The sequence below is a fragment of the Arvicola amphibius genome, chromosome 3 (genome assembly GCF_903992535.2).
Source record: "Arvicola amphibius chromosome 3, mArvAmp1.2, whole genome shotgun sequence".
Classification (NCBI taxonomy): domain Eukaryota; kingdom Metazoa; phylum Chordata; class Mammalia; order Rodentia; family Cricetidae; genus Arvicola; species Arvicola amphibius.
In genome coordinates, this window is record NC_052049.1 from 165,336,610 (window position 1) to 165,356,545 (window position 19,936).

The window sequence follows — 19,936 nt, forward strand, 5'->3', positions numbered from 1 at the left end:
CAAAAAAGAATAAATAACAAAGACAATTTCTTTACTGAAATACAACAGCAGCAATTAATCAAAGAAACCCCCGAGTCATGCACAGTGAAGTGCTAGCTGCTCTCCAGCACTAGGAAAGTACACCTTACCAGGAAAGGACGACCAGCTGTGCAGTATGACGTCTCCGGATCTCAGCTGTCCTTTGAAGTCAAAAACCATCGTGTTTACCCACGCTACAGGATAGTGCTGCTGAAAAAAAGTATCATTACATGAACAAACCAGAATGGACTTCAAGGTGTGACAATGCTCATGAAATTTCTGAAGTTCCAATTCATGCAAAATGACAAGAAGATATAGATGAGCACAATTTCGATTATCTTTACAAGTATTAGAAAAAATTCTACAGGGCAATTAATATACCACAATAAAACAATATGCCCACAAAACAGAAAATTTTGTTTCAAATTTTGAAAGTGAAAAAGAGTTTTTAGATGATGAACACAGTGCGGGTGTACAGCATGTCTTAGCATGGGAGAAAGCTGTGCCTCTGGACAGTGCAGAAATTACACTGTTAAAAAGGAGGCTGGTGTCAGACTCACACCTGCAATCCCAGCTCAGGAGGCTGAGGAAGGAGGATTCCTGTTAGCATGGGGCCACCCTGGGCTACACAGCAAGCTACAGACCAGTTTGGTTTACAGAATGAGAACCTGCTTTTTTGTTGTTGCTGCTGTTTGCTAGGCAGAGTGGCACATGCCTTTAGACCCAGCAAAGCTACCTACAAGACCCTGTCTGGAAAACAACAAAGGTGGCACTACACGGTTAGAACTATCATGAGGCCAGCCTAGTTGTGTGTGTGTGTGTGTGTGTGTGTGTGTGTGTGTGTGTGTGTACATATATTTCTTTTCAAATCTTGGAGAAGAATTCTATTATAAAGATAGGAAAGTCCACATAGGAACTAGCCCCTCTATGACATTTGAGACATTAAATTTTATTTTCAGAAGAATGTATCATAATAAGCAGAGGGAGTGCTTATATATCCATGTTTAGTGTTCTGTTACACACCAGGCTGGTCTTACACGCCATGCAAGCAAAAGTTCAAGGTCATTCTCAATAGTAGGCTAGTAGACTACCTAGAGATCTAGACAGTTTCAGGCTAGTCTGGTCTGTGAGAAACCCTATCTAGAGAGAGTAAGACAGGAGAGACTTTGGTGGGGGGTGGGAAACCACATTTGACTAATAACATGAAATAGAAAGGCTAGGACTACGGGCCAGGGGTAAACCCGAGCACACAGAAGGCCCTGGTTCAATCACCAGAGCTGGAAAGTTGCTGGTTCTGAGACTACTCAGGTGCACACACTTTTACTCAATAGGCAGAGGCAAGGGGGTTGAGAGTTCAAGGACAAGCTAGGTGACACAGTGACTTTCAGAGCAGCCAGAACTCTTTAAAATATTTATGTGTGCATGCACACACACACACACACACACACGTGTGCGCAGGTAGAGATACAGAAGATGACCATTTGACATCAGGTCTAACATCCTTTAGCTAGGATTTCAAAATTCAAGAGATTTCTGAAAGTTAAATGTGTTTATACTAAGGTGATAGCAAATCAGAAGCAGAGATTGTCTAAAACTAGCAAAAAGGCTTGATTTTTTTCACATGGAGTACAAATAGTCTTATTTCATTCCAAAACTGATGTCCAATCAGGCATTTGTGTCTTAAAGTCACATCAAGTGTGCTGAGTGAGGTGCAATCTATGATTTTTTCAAAAATAAAAAAAAATCTCAATTTTCAAATATATATACTTGAAATTTTAGTTTAGGTACTATGGACTAGTTGTTTTTAAAATGTTGCCACTTTCCAGGCTCAGTGGCTCCACATGATAGTCCTGTCATGCCAAGGCTGAGGCAGGACTGTCACACTGAGTTCAGGGTAGGCTGAGCTACAGGGTGAGTGCTGGGCCCCTAGATTTTTTTGCTTCTATAACAGGACAACTGTATCATGAAATTGCCTCAAATTTGAGAAAAGACATGAACACGGAACTTTATCATCTTCTTTTTTTTTTTTTTGAGGTTATAATGCCTTTTATTGCTGAAGAAATAAAAAAGTTATGGGGAGATAATCAATCCTGGCAAAGGGCTTGTGCTAACTTTTTTGGAGAAATTAATAGCAATTATCCCAAAAGCAATAGTCTTAACCTTATAAAGAGATCTTCCTGGATTCTTCTCCAAATTGTACATAACTTATCAGTAACTGGAGCCCATACATTTTATACTGATGCAAATAAATCAAGGAAGGCAGGTTATAAATCAGAAGAATTAAGTAAGGTGAAACAAATCCCTTATAATTCTGTCGAGAAGACAGAATTATATGCTATTTTTTTTAAATTTATTTTTATTATTAAAAATTTCCACCTCCTCCCCACCTCCCATTTCCCTTTATCATCTTCTTAAAATTAGTTCTTAGGGTTCAAGTCACACAAAATAATTTAACTCCTTTTAATTATTTCAGAGCCTCAAAATATCCTATTATATAAACAATTTTCTGAAATTATATAATTACCATTTTCCCAGCTTTCCTGATGGTCTGATATTTAGAGGGATTAATAGTTTTTGTTGATTTCTTCGTTTTTACTTTATCCAAAACAGCATAAACAGCAAAACATAATCGAGCCATTCTTGGTAAGTCACAAATATTAATATCAAATTCCAGTGGTTCATCCCAAACATGGTCGTTTTTTCCTGTTATCTCCGAGCTTACAACAGTTTTACATAGGAGCTCAGTTCCATGAAAAAGACCAGCTCTGACATGAACCTGTGAAGGGGACGAAAGCAGTCAGGAGTGTTGCACAACCAAAGAGCCCCTCTCAAGGACAACAAGATCTGAAAAGCAGAGCAGCAACATTAGCCACTTGTATACAGATGTCGGTGAGCACTTGCGACATGACGGTGAGTTAATCCAGTGTTCTGTTAGTAAATAGAGTAACTACAACATCAAATAATGGTCAAAACACCAGTGGTCTCCACGGAGGAATGGGGTAGAGAAACTAAAACAGTAAGAATGATATTTTACATATAGAGGAGGCAGAAGCAAGAAGAAAAGAATTTCAAGGTCAGCCTCAGCTACATAGTAAATTTTGAGACCAACGTGGACTACATGAGACCCTATCTCAGAAAAAAAAATAAACAAAAGTAAAAATTATATGAATTTGTCATTATTTGTCAATAGACAGTTAAAGACAATCTAATCACCCCACACACATCTCTGGCCTTTCTGAAGATTCACATGCAGGACAATGCAGAGCACACGTAAAATGTCTAATAAGATTTACTCAGTTGTGCTAGGATGTAGCTTAGGTGGCAGAGCATTTGCCTAGCATGCACAAAGCCTCTGTTCTGATTCCCTGCACTGCACATAAATTAAAATGGACATCTTCTCTAATTATCCTTCATTCCTGTACATTTAGTTGGACCTTGACAAGGCATGTAGGAACTGCTTGCCAATTCAACAAGAAATGCCACGGAAAATAAAAGTGAAATAAAAAATGAAAATGAATTAACTTCATTCAGTCACTTGTAGATGTGTGTGCGTGCCAGCCACCAGGTCAGACATGCTGAATCTTTCCCGGTAAGACACCACTCATGGTGTTACACAGATTATTAGATATGGGTTAGTCAAGATGTGAGTAAGAGGCTGAAACTAATGGGCCAGGCTGTGTTTAAAAGAATACAGTTTCCGTGTATTCAGATGTAAAGCTAGCCGTGCGGAGCCAGGTGGCGGGACACAGCCCCACAGCTCCATCTACATATATGCTCACATGTGTGTGCAAACAGAGGAAGAGGGCTACATTGGATATCTTCCTCTTTCACTTTCTGTTGTACTTTAAAAGGCAGGTTCTCTCAGAGAAGCTGGACCTTATTAATTCAGCACGGCTGGCTGGCCAGTGAGCTCCAGGGATCCACCAGAAGAGAGATCCAGAAGAGAGATTGAACTCTCCTTTGAGGAGTCTGTATTCAGTATTTGGGCACCTGCCTTTCTTCTGAGCACCTCTTCCTCTAAACCCTCATGCAAAAGCATGAGGCAGTGGTAGCACACACCTTTAATCCCAGCTCTTGGGAGGCAGAGGAAGGTGGATCTGAGTTTGAGGCCAGCCTGGTCTACAGAGCAAGTTCCAGGACAGCCAGGGCTAAACAGAGAAACCGTATTTCAAATAAAACAAAAGTAAACCAAAACAAAATCTCCTACTTAAAAAAAAATGTGAGCAAATGTAGAAATAAAAACTTGAGATGCACTTGAGATGTGGAGGCAGGAAGAGAGAGAGCTCAAAGCCAGCCTGTGCTACATGAGACCCTATCTCCACACTGCCCAATAGTTAGGATTCTCCTATCATTCAGGAAATGATGTGGGCTTTAGAAGCTGTGCCAGAGACCAAAGGTTAATTTGTTACATCACAATCTGTCAAGAGGCTGCTTTGTTCTGACTTAGAAGAGGAAAACTACCCAGCCATGTGGCGCTGTTGGCGATGGCTACATTAAATGTGCAAAGTCACCACACATAGTATTTAGTGTCCCAGACACTAAAGGAGAGAAATAAAAAGATAGAGTTTTGATGTTTTCTACTTACATATATTTGAAATTATTAGGGATGCTGAAACCTACATGAAAATCACATCACAAAAGCAAGGAAGTTGCGATGAATGACTAATATATGTAATGCAGAGGATGCCTGTATCATGCCTGGGTACAGGCAGTTTCTTTTTTTTTTTTTTTTTACAGTATTTAACATCAAGATTTATTAAGAAATAATTGAGTTCTATAGCAGGTTATTCACTCAGCACTAAATAAGATTTAACTGTTTTTATTTGTTAAACAGAAACTCACGCCAATGGGCGTTTTGTGGCAGAAGTTAAGTGATGGTGGAGGCGGTGTCACACGAGGGGAGGCCACCTAGGCTGGGGAAAGGGGGCACAGCAGGTGCCAACATCCAGGGAGATGTTAATTCAGATTTCCCCAGGAGAGAGCAGCAGTGGCATGCTTCCCCCCCACCCCCCACCCCCAGTTCCAGAATGGGTTAACGGCAGAGCTGGAGAACAGCATACTGTGCAGAAGTTTGAAGAAAGAGTTTGAACTCTAATAACCCAAAGGTGAAGGCAGAGAAACTTGGGGGCCAGGCGGAACTTAACGGCTGTGCTCTGGTTCTTGACTCCGCATGCTTATATCTTTTGCCAACATGAAAAGGCTTCCTGTGTTACTTTTATGAATTTTTTTTTTCTGCTTTTCTTCTTCTGAAATCCAGAGAACAAGGCTGCTAGACCTTCTGGGATTGCCTCACAACCTTTGAAACACATACTATTCTGCCCAACATTGTTTTACTCTGTGGTGCAAATCTATTGATTAATCTTTAAGTTCATTAACGTTTTCCTTAATACCATTTTGCAACAGCATTCTTAGTTCATATAAAATCTAATATATTGCACTCTTTAGGTTTGGTTTTGGGGTTTTGAGACAGAGCTTCCTATATCCCAGGCTGGTCTATAGTTCAACTTACTATGTAGTAGAGGATGACCCGATTTTCCTGCCTCTACTTGCAAAGTGTTAGGATTATTGACAAGAGCCACCATGCCTCACTTAGCTTCTATTTCTTGATTCAGATTTTTGTTTATCTTGGAGACAGGTCAGGCTATATAGGACAGGCTGGTCTGGAATATCCCCCTGCCTCTGCTTCCTGAGTAATGAGATCACAAAAGTGTGTCATCGTACAACTCTAGCTTGTTTCTTCTTTTACATATTCTGTTTAGAATCTGTGTTTGCCCTTGGTTGCAGGGGCTTATTTATAACAACTTTTCTAATGTCTCTTTGACACTTGAATCACCTTAGCATTGCATCTGATGACTGTCACTGTCCTTACAACTTGAAATTTTCTTGGGTCTTTCCATTCCAGGTGCAGGAATGAAATGTTGGATTGTGTGCACATCCAAGGCAGAGCCCTGCCTTTTTATCTGAGGCATTCGAATGAGCCATTGCCATCGCTGTCAGATACAGTTCCAATGTTCACCAGGCCTTCAGTGCTTCTGTAGGGCTACTTCACGCATGTGCGTGTGTGCAAACACACACACACACACAGACACACACACACGAGCCAGTCTGAGACTGAAGACTCAGACCCTTATATGCACAGGCAAGGAATAAGCTGAACAGTATATGAAATTTAACCATGCTTTTCAAGCTTCTCTCTCCCTGCAATCTTCCATGTACTTTCCTTTTTGTAACCTGAGTATCTTTTTTATACAACCAGAAGGTTGGAGTTTTATTCATGTGTATTTCCTGCAAGCCATGCTAAGCATTTTCTGTTCAAAAGAGATAGGGAGAAAAGCCCCTGCTGATGTACCATATTCTTCAGATTATAGCACCTCTAATGGAGAAGAAACTTCAGCTCTTGCGATTTAGGATTCTGCCCATCCTTGAAGCTGTCTATGCTACTGCTGCTACCACAGTACATGAGCTGGCCAGAGCTCAGTGGGTAGAAGTGCTTCCCACACAAGCCTGCCAGCCTGAGGTCAGTCCTCAGAACCCACAGAAGAAGGAGAGAACCTACCTAATTTTCAAAGTTATACTGAACGCCACACAAATTGTACATGCCTGCACCTGCATGCACACAACAGATTTTTTAAAATTAATTTAATAGAAAAAAAAAGGAGAGTGAAGCAAGGGTGAGATCTCTGCTGCCTCTGAATTCAGAAGATGCTTGCCCACTAGGGCAGCTCCCAAAGTGACCTTCTGCACTGTGAGCAACAGTCAGCTGAGGCATCTGCTGAACAGTAAGATGTACATGTGTGTGGCAGCACATGCCTATAACCCCAGCACTTTGGAAATAGACAGGAGAATCAAGAGTCTAAGGTCATCCTTAGCTACACAGCGAGTCTGTGACCAGCCTGGACCACACGAGACACTGTCACAAAAACCAAACAAAACTATGTACACACAAAAGATGAGAAAACACAGCACTGGGCAAAGACTGACCAGGAATCAAGACATAGAATCCACCCTCTTTGCCATGGCTAGGACACAATCCAGGGTAGCCACGAGTCGTGAATCATCACTGAGCATTTCGAGTTTTCTGCTCAGATCTCATAGAACCTTGTATGACTTCTGATCCTCTAACAGTGATGGACTAAGCTCTCGTGATTAGATGTGCTACATGAAAGTACCAACTTCACAGAAGGAGGTTATCTTCCTTGAGCCTGGCCTACTTGGCAATTTTTTAAAGGGATTCTGCAGAGGAATGGCTCAGCAGGCTAGGAGCTCTGCTCTTCCAGGGGTCTGAGTTTAGTTCCTAGCACCTAAAAGGGGCAGCCTGCAACCACCTCTTCAGGCCTCCTTGGGAACCTATGTTAACATGGCATATGCACACTCATACAAGTACGCACCTGCAGACACAGAGACAGACAGACACACTCCCCTCGTTTTTCCTTCCCTCTCCTCCCCTTCTCTGCCCCCCCCCATAAGTGCCGACTGTAATGGCACATGCCGTTAATTCCAGCACTTCAGAGGTGGAGGTAGAGGTTGGTGGATTTCTGTGAGTTGAGACCACTGTAGTCTACATAGTGAGTTCCAGGATGGCCAGTGCTACACAGTGAGATCATGCTTCTAAACCAAACAGATAAGAAAGGGTGGGGGAGCACCCTATACATCAGTAGATACTTCTCTGAAAGACAAAAATTACCAAAATGGACACCAAAGAAACTGAAAATTTTACTTCTTATATAGCCTCAGAGAAAACACTAAATTTTTTCTTTAAAATTTTAAATTAACTAGTAACAATTTATGGATGTGTTCAATGCACTGTGAACATGTAATTAAAGGTTTAAATTTTTACATTTACATGCACGTGTGTGTGTGTGTGTGTGTGTGTGTGTGTGTGTGTGTGTGCGCGCGCACGCCAGGTTGCACATGTACAGGTCAGAGGGCAACTTGCAGAAGTCAATTCTCTCCTTCCACCACACTTCTGGAGTCAAGCTCGGGTCATCAGGCGTGATAGCAAGAGAGTATACCTGCTGAGACATCTGGCCCACCCCAAATTAAATTCTTTTATTTGTTTTTATTACTTTTAAGTGTGTGTGTGTGTGTGTGTGTGTGTGTGTGTGTGTGTGTGTGTGTGTGTGTGTGCGCACTGTGTACATGTAAGTGCAGGTACCTGTGGAGGACAAAGGTGTCAGATCCCTAGGAACTGCAGTGACAGGTGATGTCAGCCACTCAATGTGGTTCTGGGAACTGAACTCTCGAGCCCAATCCAATTTTATTTTCTTTCTCTCACTGTCTGGAACTCGCTATGTAGACTAGGATGACCTCCAGTTCATACAAATCCACCTGCCTCTTCAAACTGAGTGCTGGGATTAAAGGCCTGCACCACCCGCTACTCCAAATTTCTTTTTTTCGAGACAGGGTTTCTCAGTAGCTAAAGAGCCAGTTCCAGAACTTGCTCTATAGACCAAGCTGGCCTGGAACTCACAGACATCCTTCTGTCTCTGCCTCCTGAGTGCTGGGATTAAAGATGTGCACCACCTTTCTTAATCAAAGCCTTTCCACACACGCAAAAAAAATCAAGGATCAGAAATTTTGAAGTAAATTCTTTCAAACATTTAAGCAAGAAAAAAAGAACAACTTTATTACCTTATTTAGAAAATAGACAAGGCGGGGGAAGAGGGAGGGGCTTAAGGGATGGCTCAGTGGTTGAGAGCACTAGCTGTAATCCCTTTAAGAGGAGTTGAATTACATCACCAGAACCCACATAGCGTGGCTCACAACTTCCTCTAACTCCAGTGGGTTCCAGACTCTTGGAGTACGGGGACACATGTGGCATTCCTTTACACACACACACAAATTTTTAAAGAAAAAAGAGCTGGGTGGTGGTGATGCACACCTTTAATCCCAGCACTCTCGAGGCAGAGGCAGGAGGATCTCTGAGTTCAAGGCCAGCATGATCTACAGAGCAAATTCCAGGACAGCTGAAGCTACATAGAGAAACACTGTCTCAAAACCAAAAACAGACAAGCACGCAAGCAAACAAACAAAAATCCAAAAAGTTAAATAAGAGACAACAGACAGGAGAAAGAGCTCTCTACTTTATCCATCCAACTACTGTCTGCCTGTCCATACAGCCATGTTCACCCACCCACCGTCCATCGTCCTCATGCTAACAGATGCCTGACGAGCCATTCTACTGAACTCCATCGCGACCCCTCATTTCATCTGGGCCAACACGAAGGCTACACACATAAGGAAGTGTGTTAGTCAGAAAGTACATGCCTATAATCAATGGTGAGGCTGAGCAGGAGGGCTACTGGAAGCCCTACATTGCATTGTAAGACTCCTGTCTGGTCTACTCTTCAAAATCGAAAGTGTAGCCAAATATTTCCCACAAGCAGAAGTGAAAACCCTAAGATAAGGCACATACTGGAGGCTTGATTAATCATCTAGACAAAGAAACTGAATAGAAGTAAAAAGGCTGTTATTACTGAATAATAATAATGAACCACAAAAGCAGCTAAGAACTGGGCCAGCAAGATGGCCCAGCAGGCAATAGTGTCTGCTGCGGTGCACAATGATGCCCAGAACCCACATGGTGGAAGGAGAGAACCAATGTCTGCAAGTTGTCCTCTCACTTCACGTGTGCGCACATGTGCACACACAATAAACAAATAAAATGTAATAATTTTTAAAAGAAATAAAGAACTGATGAGTGGGGGGGGGGGCTTCCTTCTTATGTGCAAGGCCCTAGGGCCAATTCAAAACAAAGTCAAAAAGCAACTAATATTAAAACAAAGGAACCGTTGCAAGTCAGACACAGTAGCCTACAGGCAAAGAACAATGGTGCAGCCCCTCTGTACCACACACACTATCCGGCTGTAGAGAAATCACTGAGTGAAAGCACACATATGGATAAAATATAAAATATACACTATGTCTCAAAGGACTTGAAGGAGATTTGATGACACGAACTCTGCCCGTGCTTCTTTCCAGGGTCTCATGGAACCCAAACTGGTTTAAACTCTTGACCCTCCTGCCTGTTTCCACCTAAGTGCTGTGATTACAGGTCATACCACCACATTCTACCACTGTGTTTAATTTCTGCTTTTCAGAATGAAATCCTCAGAGCCGAACAGTAGTAGTGCACTCCTTTAATCCCAGCACCCAGGGGGCAGAGGCAGGCGGATCTCTGTGAGTTTGAGGCCAGCCTGGTCTACAAAGTGAGTTCCAGGACAGCTAGGGCTGTTACACAGAAAAACCTTGTTTCGAAAAACCAAAAAGAAAGAAAGAGAGGAAGGGAGGGAGGGAGGGAGGGAAAGAATCCTTAAGGAACTCTACTGAATGTTTACTAATCCACAGGAACACCCAAGGTGTCTTCAAAGATGAGTAAAATAAATCATGAAATATTTGCTTTCTAACAACACTCAATGGAAGGAAGGAAGGAAGGAAGGAAGGAAGGAAGGAAGGAAGGAAGGAAGGAAGGAAGGAAGGAAGGAAGGAAGGAAAGAAGGAAGGGAAAAAAGCTAACATCCTTGCTGTCCATCCCATGTGTTTATGTAATGGTTTAAACACAGAGGATACTGATGGGGCTTATTGAGTTTGATTCCCTTCTGATGGCAAAAAGATGACAAGAAAACACGGACTCTTATTTCTTCATCCTTTCATACTTTGCTGTAGAAGTCATGATATACATTTTACAATTTTATTATTTGTATGCATGCATGTGTGTGAGCATGCATGTGTGCATGTTCACATGTTCATGTATGTGCCTGTGTCAATTAAAGCACACCACAAACATACTGGAGCCCATGGAGGTCAGAAGAGGGTATTTGATAACCTGGAACTGGAGTTACAGACAGTTGTGAGCTGCTATGTCGGTGCTGGGAACTGAGTCTGGGTCCTCCGTAAGAGCAGTTCAGTGCTTTCTGACATGGAGCCATCTATCTGGTTCTGTGACACATTTTTTGAATTTGAAAAAATAATAAAGGCAGGGCAGCATATGCCTGTAATCCAGAGCTTGGCAAGTCCAAGGACATCTTTACTACAAGACGTAGTTTGAAGCCAACCTGAGCCATATGAGAAACTGTCCCTATTAAAAATAATTTTTTTAAAAAGGAGGGAAGGTGTAGTGATACATCCCTGCACTGGGGAGGCAGAGGCAGGAGGATCTCTTTGAGTTTGAGACCAACCTGGTCTGCGGAGCTGGTTCTAGCAGGACAGCCAGGCAACAGGGCTATATTGAGAAACCATCAAAAAAAGGGAGGGAGGGAGAAAGGGAAGAAAGAGAAATAAAGAAAGCAAAATGATGAAATTTTAAATTAGAAGAAAAAGATACCATTAAAACAGAAAACAGGCAATCTGCAAATGAGCCAGAAATACACAGTTTAAAAAGAAAAACTGAGCTGAGATAAACACGAAGCACTTATTTTAACACCAGCTGCCCAAACAATATCTGTAAGTTGTATACATTTTAGCTTTACTTCCAACATTCAAGCACAGCAAACTCTTACCATATCTGAGTAACTTAAGGAGGCCATCAGTAGAATACAAGCTTCTTCCTGCCTAGTTCTGGATCTGAAGCCAGAATATCCGGGGACATACACTACAAACAACATCAGGCATTCCAGTAGAACCTTACTAGTCAAATAATTCTTTAGAACTAAAAGGCTATTAAACAGTGATTCATGCCTGCAGAGGCAGGAGGATCAAGGAGTTCAAAGCCAGCCTTAGCTACACAGTTAGAGACCAGTCTGTATTGTATGAGGCTCTATCTCTAAAAACCAAGACAGAAAGAATATTAATAGTCTTATTGCTACACTCTCTCTTTCATAGTTGATGGGTATGAATGATACCAGAGAGCCCACCAATTGGACAAGTGGGGCCAGGGCCATGCAACCTTAACAAGTACTCACTTTCACAGTTTCTTCTGTGTTAAGCTTATTTCCTTTCACCAAGTGAATCTGGAAAGGGTTGTTGTTGTCCCAGACATGCTGTAAAGGAACAAAATACATACAGAGGCTGTTCAGTCAGAGAAATGAATGACACCATAGCTGTGGTGGCTAGTCATATTTCAACCCAAGCTACAGTCATCTGAGAGGAGGAAACCTCAGCTGAGAAAATGCTTCCATATATCTGGCTGTAGGAACCTGTAGTGCATTTTCTAGACTAATGGAGAAGGGCCCAGGCCGTTGTGTGTGGTGCTACCCCCGGGCTGGTGGTCCTGGAGTGTAGAGAAAAGCAGGCTGAGCAAGCCATGGAAAGCACGCCAGTAAGCAGCAACCCGCCATGGGCCTCTGCAGCAGCTCCCGCCCCCAGGTTCATGCCCTATTTGCTTTCCTGCCTTGGCTTCTCCCAGTGAACTGTGTGTGACTTGGGATATGTGAGCCAAATAAACCCTTTCCTCCCCACGCTGCTTTTAGTGACAGCACTTCATTACAGCAATGGTACCTAAAGTACGAGTCATGGAAGTCTTTCAGCTCTCACAGGGCAATTTAAGAAAACAGAACTCTGACCTAACGTTTAAAACCACACACTGCTGGGAGAGGTGGTCACACCTTTCACCTCAGCACTCCAGAGCCAGAGGCTGGTGGAGCTCTGAGTTTGAGGCCAGCCTGGTCTACGGTGAGTTCTGGGACAGGCAAAGCTGTTACACTGAGAGCCCTGTCTTGAACCCCATCTCCCCATCCCCCATCCCCCACAAAGATATCATAAATATCAAATTAAGCATTATAACTACTAGCACTTGATTTTTATGTCTGTTATTCTAAGAAATGAAGAGGTAGGAGGAGGTGATATGCTGGCTCCCATCTGTAACTCCAGCACAGGAGGACTGCCGTGGGCCTAAACGAAAGAGTAAGTTCAATGCCAGCCTGAATCCACAGTCAAAGACTGTTTCAACCCCACACTCACCCCAAAACATTTTAACAGGTTAAGCTGTTAGAATGAAATATACTGCACTCAGGCAGCTGAGGCAAGCTTGCCACAAGTCAGGGGACAGAGCTATAAGCAAGACTGTCTGAAAAGAAGAAACAAAGCAAAACTACACTGGGTGTTCAAACGCTCGCGTTGATAAAGCGCAATCTAATCTGCTATTTTGGTGTGGGAGCACCAAATGACACGCAGAAGAAAGCTACTTTTTGAATGAATGGCATTGAACTTATGGGAAAGTTGTTGATTTTCACAGAAGGAGAAGTGAGCAAAGGAAACGGTCTGAGAGAGCAAACACACAGACTGAAAATCATGTGGCTTTGAGGTTACCAAAGGCTGAAACAGGAATCTTACAGAAATAACTCGCGTTTTCTTTGGTGGTAAGGGCAGAGGAAGGTTAGATGAGTTCCGGTTGATGGCAGCCTCTATGGCAATCATTTCTTGCTCATACATTTTCTTGATCTTGTAACATTCCACGAGGATGAAATGGGGCAGGGTCCTATTCATCACACAGTTCCGGATATACTACAGTAGCAAAAGAGACACAGCTTTCAGGCAAACACTTAAATCAACAACAACAAAATCATCTGAACAACACTATACTAAATTTACGTTGTAGGTATGCTACACAATTCAGTATCAAAATTATAATCATTTGAAATCACAACACAGGAAGCCTGGAGATGGCTCAGGTTACTGGCAGCTTGTTCAGAGGACCTGAATTGGACTCCCAGCACACGTATAGTGGCTCACAACTGTAACTCCAGGTACAAGGACCCTGCATCCACTTCTGGACTCTGGGCACTGAATACAATTGGTACAATCCATGCACATGGATTTAAAAAATATTACAACACAATTTTAAAAATATTACAACAATTTAAAAAATATTACAATTTAACAATTTAAAAAATATTACAACACAAGAGCCAATGAGATGGCTCATTGGGTAAAAAGCTGTGTTTATGCCTGACCTCCATGGTGGCAGGAGAGAAACAACTCCAGCAGGTTGTTCCCTGATTTCCAGAAGTACACCCTGGTGCACACACATACACATAAAATAAATAAATGAAAATGCAATAAAATCTCAACACAGTGACTGGCATGGTGATGCATCCTTGTGGTATACTGCTGGGAAGCTAAAGACAGGGATCACAGTTTGAGGGAAACCTGGGAAAACAGCAAGCTGGCCCAAGTATTAGCAATAGAGACCTGAGATCACCTGCCCAGCAGGTGCAAAAAACCCAGTCCAACTGCCAACATCAAACAACCAATGACAAACCCCACATAAAACAGCTATTGTTAACTGAGCACCTAATTACCAAGGAACCTATATTATTATTATTCTTCATAACAGTCTCCAAGAGCCCAAGTTCCACTTCACAGCGTATAGAATCAGAAGGGAAACTCATACACCCACATTTCTAAAACCCAAATATAAATCACTTTGTCTGCTGCCCAGGTCACACTTTAGTCAGTCAGCCAGGAATGGCATATGTGATCTCTGAAACGCCCTTTCCCAGCAGAGGACTCTAGGTGAGCACTACCAGCAGTTTACTCAGAAGACCTCTGATCATTTCAGCCTAAGGCACTGTTTTAGCTTCATAAAACCAACAAGCACCACAAAGAATTCTTCTTAAATTCTAGACAGTACTAAACTATCTCTCCCTCTCCCTCCCCCTCCTTCTCTGTTTTTTTGAGACAGGGTTTCTTTGTGTAACAACCCTGTCTTGGAACTCACAGAGATCCACCTGCCTCTGCCTCCTGAGTGCTGGGATTAAAGGTGTGTACCACCACCCCCTGGCTAACAGTAACTACTCTTATTGCCAAAGATTCCAAACAAAAACATATAAATACCATGAACTGTTTGTTCAAAAGACTAAACTTTTATAGATCCAGTGTACGATCCAATGTGTTTTATGCTAGCCTGATGGAGATTGCCTTGCAAGATGGCAGAACACGAGGAAGAGAAGTTTCTGCTTCCAGGTTGCTCACCAAGCACTTTCCTTCTTCCTCCTGATCAGCTGAAGTTTAATCACTTATTACACCAAAGCTGTGCACACAGCCTATGTCCTAGCCTCCCTCCCGAAGAGGGGCCACACCAGAACCTTGATGGGGGCATAAAATTTTGTTACCTGTTAAGTGAATCTCAAGCCCTGCTTTCTTTTTGTCTGCTGAGACAAGGTATATCATGCAGCCTGGGCTGGTTGTGGACTACAGAACCTCTTCCCTCGGCCGCTTGGCGGCTGGGAGCACATGAGCGGCACTGCCACACCTGGCTTCAAATCTTTCTTTTCATACATATATCACTCAATATTTGTTACCTGCCTTATCCCTTTAAACAGAACAGAATAAAACAAGCCAGGCATGTCAGCTACCTCAATTGTGTGGGCCATCAACTGGGAGCCTGAAGCAGGATTACTTCCTTGAGGGCTACAGAGTGGGACTTGGTCTCAAAAACACCAGCAACAACACTACCACACACACACGTCAAACAAACAACCTCAGCTTTAAATGGCTACTACTGACCTCTAACTTGGCCCTTACTCAATTACTACTCCTTTAGCAACGCTTTTTAATTTCCAAATCAGTACAAGTATCTTTAAGTTCCTTGATGACAAAGCCAAGAATGGATCCTTTCCAAAAAAAATCTTGAGCCAGGCATGGTGGCACAGGCCTTAGTCCCACTACTCAGAAGGCAGAGGCAGGTAGATCTCTGGGAGATCCACCTACAAAGTAAGTTACAAAGTACAGGCTACAAAGTAAGTTACAAGACAGCCAGGTATTCACAGTGAGAGCTAGTCTCACTCAATTTTAAAAGCACTGTACATCTCTTAGGTGGACTCCACGTGACTCCAGAAACAACTTAAGGCAGCTTAATTCTTGCAATGAGAGAGTGAGACAGCTGGTTTGTCTTTGGATAAAAGGGTAGATTATTGAATCTATTTTTAATCAAAAAAGCAACTACTAGTCTTAAATATTTTACAATGGTATGGATTTTTGTATATTGATACAAAATTGAGGTTATCTTTGTTATACTGGGATATGTTTCTACTCTTGTTTAATATATTTCTTATACTGATGCAAATTTGAGGTTATTTTTGTTAGAACACACTGTACATAAAATTCTACTCTTGTTCAAAGTATTGTATCCATTTAACAATGTAATATATTTTTCTAGTCCTTGAAAGTTATTATTACAAACTATTTAGGATAATAAAGAAATGCAGGTTAATAGTCACCTATTATGATCAAACTTGTAGTCATGTTAAATATATTTTCAAGGTCAAACTGATATGTTTTAGGTAAAGAGGTGGTCTTCAAACATTTCAGAGATCTACAGACTATGACACTTAAGATATGTTAATAAGGTTCTTAGCCAGGAAGTGATGGTGCACATCTTAAATCCCAGCACTCCAGAGGCAGAGGCAGGTGGATCTCTGTGAGTTCAAGGCCAGCCTGATCTACAAGAGCTAACTTCAAAGCTATGGAGAAACCTTGTCTCACCCCTCCCCCAAATTATGTTTTTTTGTTTTTTTTTTTAAATGACATTGAGACATATCTTCTCCTGGCAGCACCAATCTAATTTGGAAAAGATGATGGGCACTGAAAAAACTCCATATGGAATTTACTTTCTTTACGGCAAAAGTTGGCTACTGGGCAAGAAACTGCCCTTGCCTCAACTGCTGACAGTGTGCTATCCAAATTGGATAAGTAGGACAGAAAAGAAAGTGATTGCCAAATTTTGCCAAGACAAAATAGGACAGTCCTTCAAAAATCCTACTTCACAAATAAGTCTGTCAAATATTCTAGGCCTGTAGGCTGCAGAAGGATGCCCCAACATTAGAGAGGAACCTTGCATGACTACCTAGGCAGCCAAATGTTTCTGATATTTCTCACATGTTTAAGAAGTTGCTTATTTATACTTAATACTTACTTGAGTAATAATGTTTTCTTCTTGCATCTCTAATGGAGTTGAAGACTAGACAGTTATAGTTTTCCTTATTAAATTCAGAAAAGAAACTCACAAAAGAGGTGTAAAATATATAGGGCTGAGAGACATAAAAGGATAGCTTTGGGTTGGTAATACAAGTTAGGATAGAAAGTGAATTAGTACAACACTGGATTCACCAAGATAGGATAGATAATAGAGTATTTTCTCTGAATTTTTCAAATGCATATGGTCTAGACACTGTTAATGTGATTATTGCCTGTATATAATTGTATATAGTTATTACATATTGTATATAGTTTTTAAGTTAGTTAAAACCTTCGTTTCTTTATTTAGACAAAAAGAAGGAAGTGTGGGATATTTTGTTTGTGTTCTGACAAATAAAGCTTGCCTGGAGATCAGAGGATGGAGCTGGTTACTATTTAACCATAGAAGACAGGCACTGGTAGCTCATGCCTTTAATCCCTTTTAATCCCAGCACACAGAGGTGGAGGCAGAAAGTGATAAGGTGGAGTGTAAACAGGATCTCACCCTTTTGAACTGAGGAATGAGAGGAGAAGGAAGCAACTGGCAGCTGTTCCTGGTTCTCTGATCTTCCAGGTTTTACCCCGATATCTGACTCCTGGTTTCTATTGATAAGTCTAATTAGGATCACACTTCAGGTTTGTTTGTTTATTCATTTACTTATGAACAGAGGGGAGATGTATGCCATAAAATACACACGTAGAGGTCAGAGAAAAATTTCCACTTCCACCATGTATGTCCCTGGGATCAAACTCAAGTTATCAGGCTTGAAAGCAAACACCTTTTACCCACAGAACCATCTCATTACCTCACTGGCCACTGCAGACAACATATACTCAAAAAATTAGTGAAAAAAATATGTATGGAAGGCCAATTGGAAACTAATGCTTGCATGATTCTTTCCACGTGTGGAAATTATAAAAAAGGACAAAGGGTTAAGAAATATGAAAATAACAATGAACTGGAATGCAGACAATGGTAAAGCACATGTTCAACATTCAGAAGGCCCTGGGTTCAGTCCTCAACAACAACAAAAACAAAAAACTAAAAGAATCTTTTCTTTTTAAAATGTATTATTATTCTGTGTGTGCATGTTTGCATACCATGGCTCTCATATGGAGGTCAGAGGACAACTCTGAGAAATTGGTTCTCTTTCTACCTTTACATGACTTCCTGGGACCAAACTCGTGTCTCAGTATTGCTCAGAAACCACCTCTACCTGCTGAACTATCTTTTTTTTTTTTTAAAAAAAAAAACTTTTTACTTTTTCTATGAATTGCTTACAAGTATCTATTTAACAAGTAGGTTCTTTTACTTCCTCCAGAATATAACACTTAAATCATATGTTTGTGATGTGGGATTCCCCTCTGCATAGTGTGATTACTATTAATGAATTTAAAAAAACTGGCTTGGCCTGATAGGGTGGAACAGAGTTAGGTGGGGAAAACTAAACTGAATGCTGGGAGAAAGGAGGAGAAGTCAAAGAGAAGCCATGGAGCCACTGCTGGAGACAGATGTGCTGAAACTTTGCTGGTAAGTCATGACCTCGTGGTGATGCCCAGATTAATAGAAATGGGTTAAATTAATATTTAAGAGTTAGCCAATAAGAAGCTAGAGCTATGGGCCAAGCAGTGATTTAATTAATACAATTTCTGTGTGGTTATTTCGGGAGTCTGGGAGGCAAGGAAACAAACAAGTGGTCTACTACACCATGTTTGCATAAAGAAATAGCAAGCAGCTATACATAACAAACTGTGTTAGGAATTCATAATGCTACAGGAAAATGTTAAGAACAAGCAGAATGCAAACACATAGACACACGTTCACATGGACAATCATTGTGCTCAAATAAAACATACCAGGTTAAAAACACAAACACTTGCCCAAACTTTAGTAATGACTTCCGAGGGGTACGGCCCAGCAACAGACGTTTAATATATATTTCTGCAAAGCTTTCTGTGGGATCCAAACATTCAGTCTGCTGCAGACACTTCCTTAAAGATGAGGAAGTTAGAGGCACCATGTACACTGTTCTAGTCAGTCAACATACATACCTGGAACTGAATTAGTGGGTATTCTCCAAATACATACTCCACTCTCCCGCTGACTTGTAACACACAGTCATAGGGGCTAACTTCATCTTCCTTTCCATGAATAGTCAAGCGTTTCTGGATTGCCAATTCATTTATTTTTATAGGAGTTAAATTGGGAGACACTTGAAAACTAAATACATCCTAAAAAGAGAGAAGGCAGAAAATCTAATACATCTTATGCTTGGCTAGAAATTTCAATTATACTTAAAGAGTGCAACAGCATGCACAATGATAATGTGTGTATACAGTCCAGTAAATTGTTCTCCATACTAAACATGTACATATATAAATTGTTTTCATGATAATTTGTAAACCATGTTCCCATATTCTGAGTGTCACAACTCCCAGGGTAAATTCAATATTTAGCTAAAGTTGCTTATATGGTGGCATTCTTCTATAATATCAGCACTTGGAAGATGGAGCCAGGGGATCAGGAGTTAGGGGCCAGCCTGGATACTTTCAATCTGTATACTAAGTTCATGCTTTTGAGAAATACAGTAGCCATTAAATATATATATTCCTTGAAGTGCCTCCTGGCTTCATGAAAATAGAATAATATAATATATATATGAATGTTTACTATTCCTTTACACAAAGGTATTATTTAAATGTCATAATCATTTGTTTTGTTTCAAAGAAAAAGACCCACACCAAAAATCAGCTGAAGTTTACAATCAGTAATAGGCCAATGGATAGTGTACTATTACTTTTTGCAATGCCTGGGGTTAGGGGTGCAGCTCAGCAGCAGCCCACTGACCTAGCATGATGGCCTGGCTTGTTTTATTGTTGTTGTTTGTTTTGCTTTAATATTCAGTTTTGGACACAGAGTTTCTCTGTGCAGCCCTACCTATCCTGAAACTAGCTCTGTAGACCAGGCAGGTCCTGAACTCAGAGATATGTCTGCTTCTGCCTCTGGAATTAAAGGTGTGCATCA

At 41.3% G+C, this 19,936-nt stretch overlaps 1 protein-coding gene across 2 annotated transcripts in view; it reads right to left on the minus strand.

The window, feature by feature from the left end:
• Nucleotides 1-19,936, minus strand: part of Pik3cb (phosphatidylinositol-4,5-bisphosphate 3-kinase catalytic subunit beta) — a 108,357-nt gene that overhangs the window by 35,556 nt on the left and 52,865 nt on the right. The window contains exons 6-10 of one of the 2 annotated variants that reach the window (XM_038324013.1): nucleotides 18,964-19,143; nucleotides 13,288-13,458; nucleotides 11,919-11,996; nucleotides 2,543-2,794; nucleotides 129-225 (exon numbers count right to left, since the gene is read on the minus strand). In XM_038324013.1, the coding sequence (XP_038179941.1) occupies nucleotides 129-225; nucleotides 2,543-2,794; nucleotides 11,919-11,996; nucleotides 13,288-13,458; nucleotides 18,964-19,143 (778 nt within the window). Of the gene's footprint in view, nucleotides 1-128; nucleotides 229-2,542; nucleotides 2,795-11,918; nucleotides 11,997-13,287; nucleotides 13,459-18,963; nucleotides 19,144-19,936 lie in introns of both variants that reach the window. The other variant, XM_038324012.1, reaches the window with a different exon arrangement.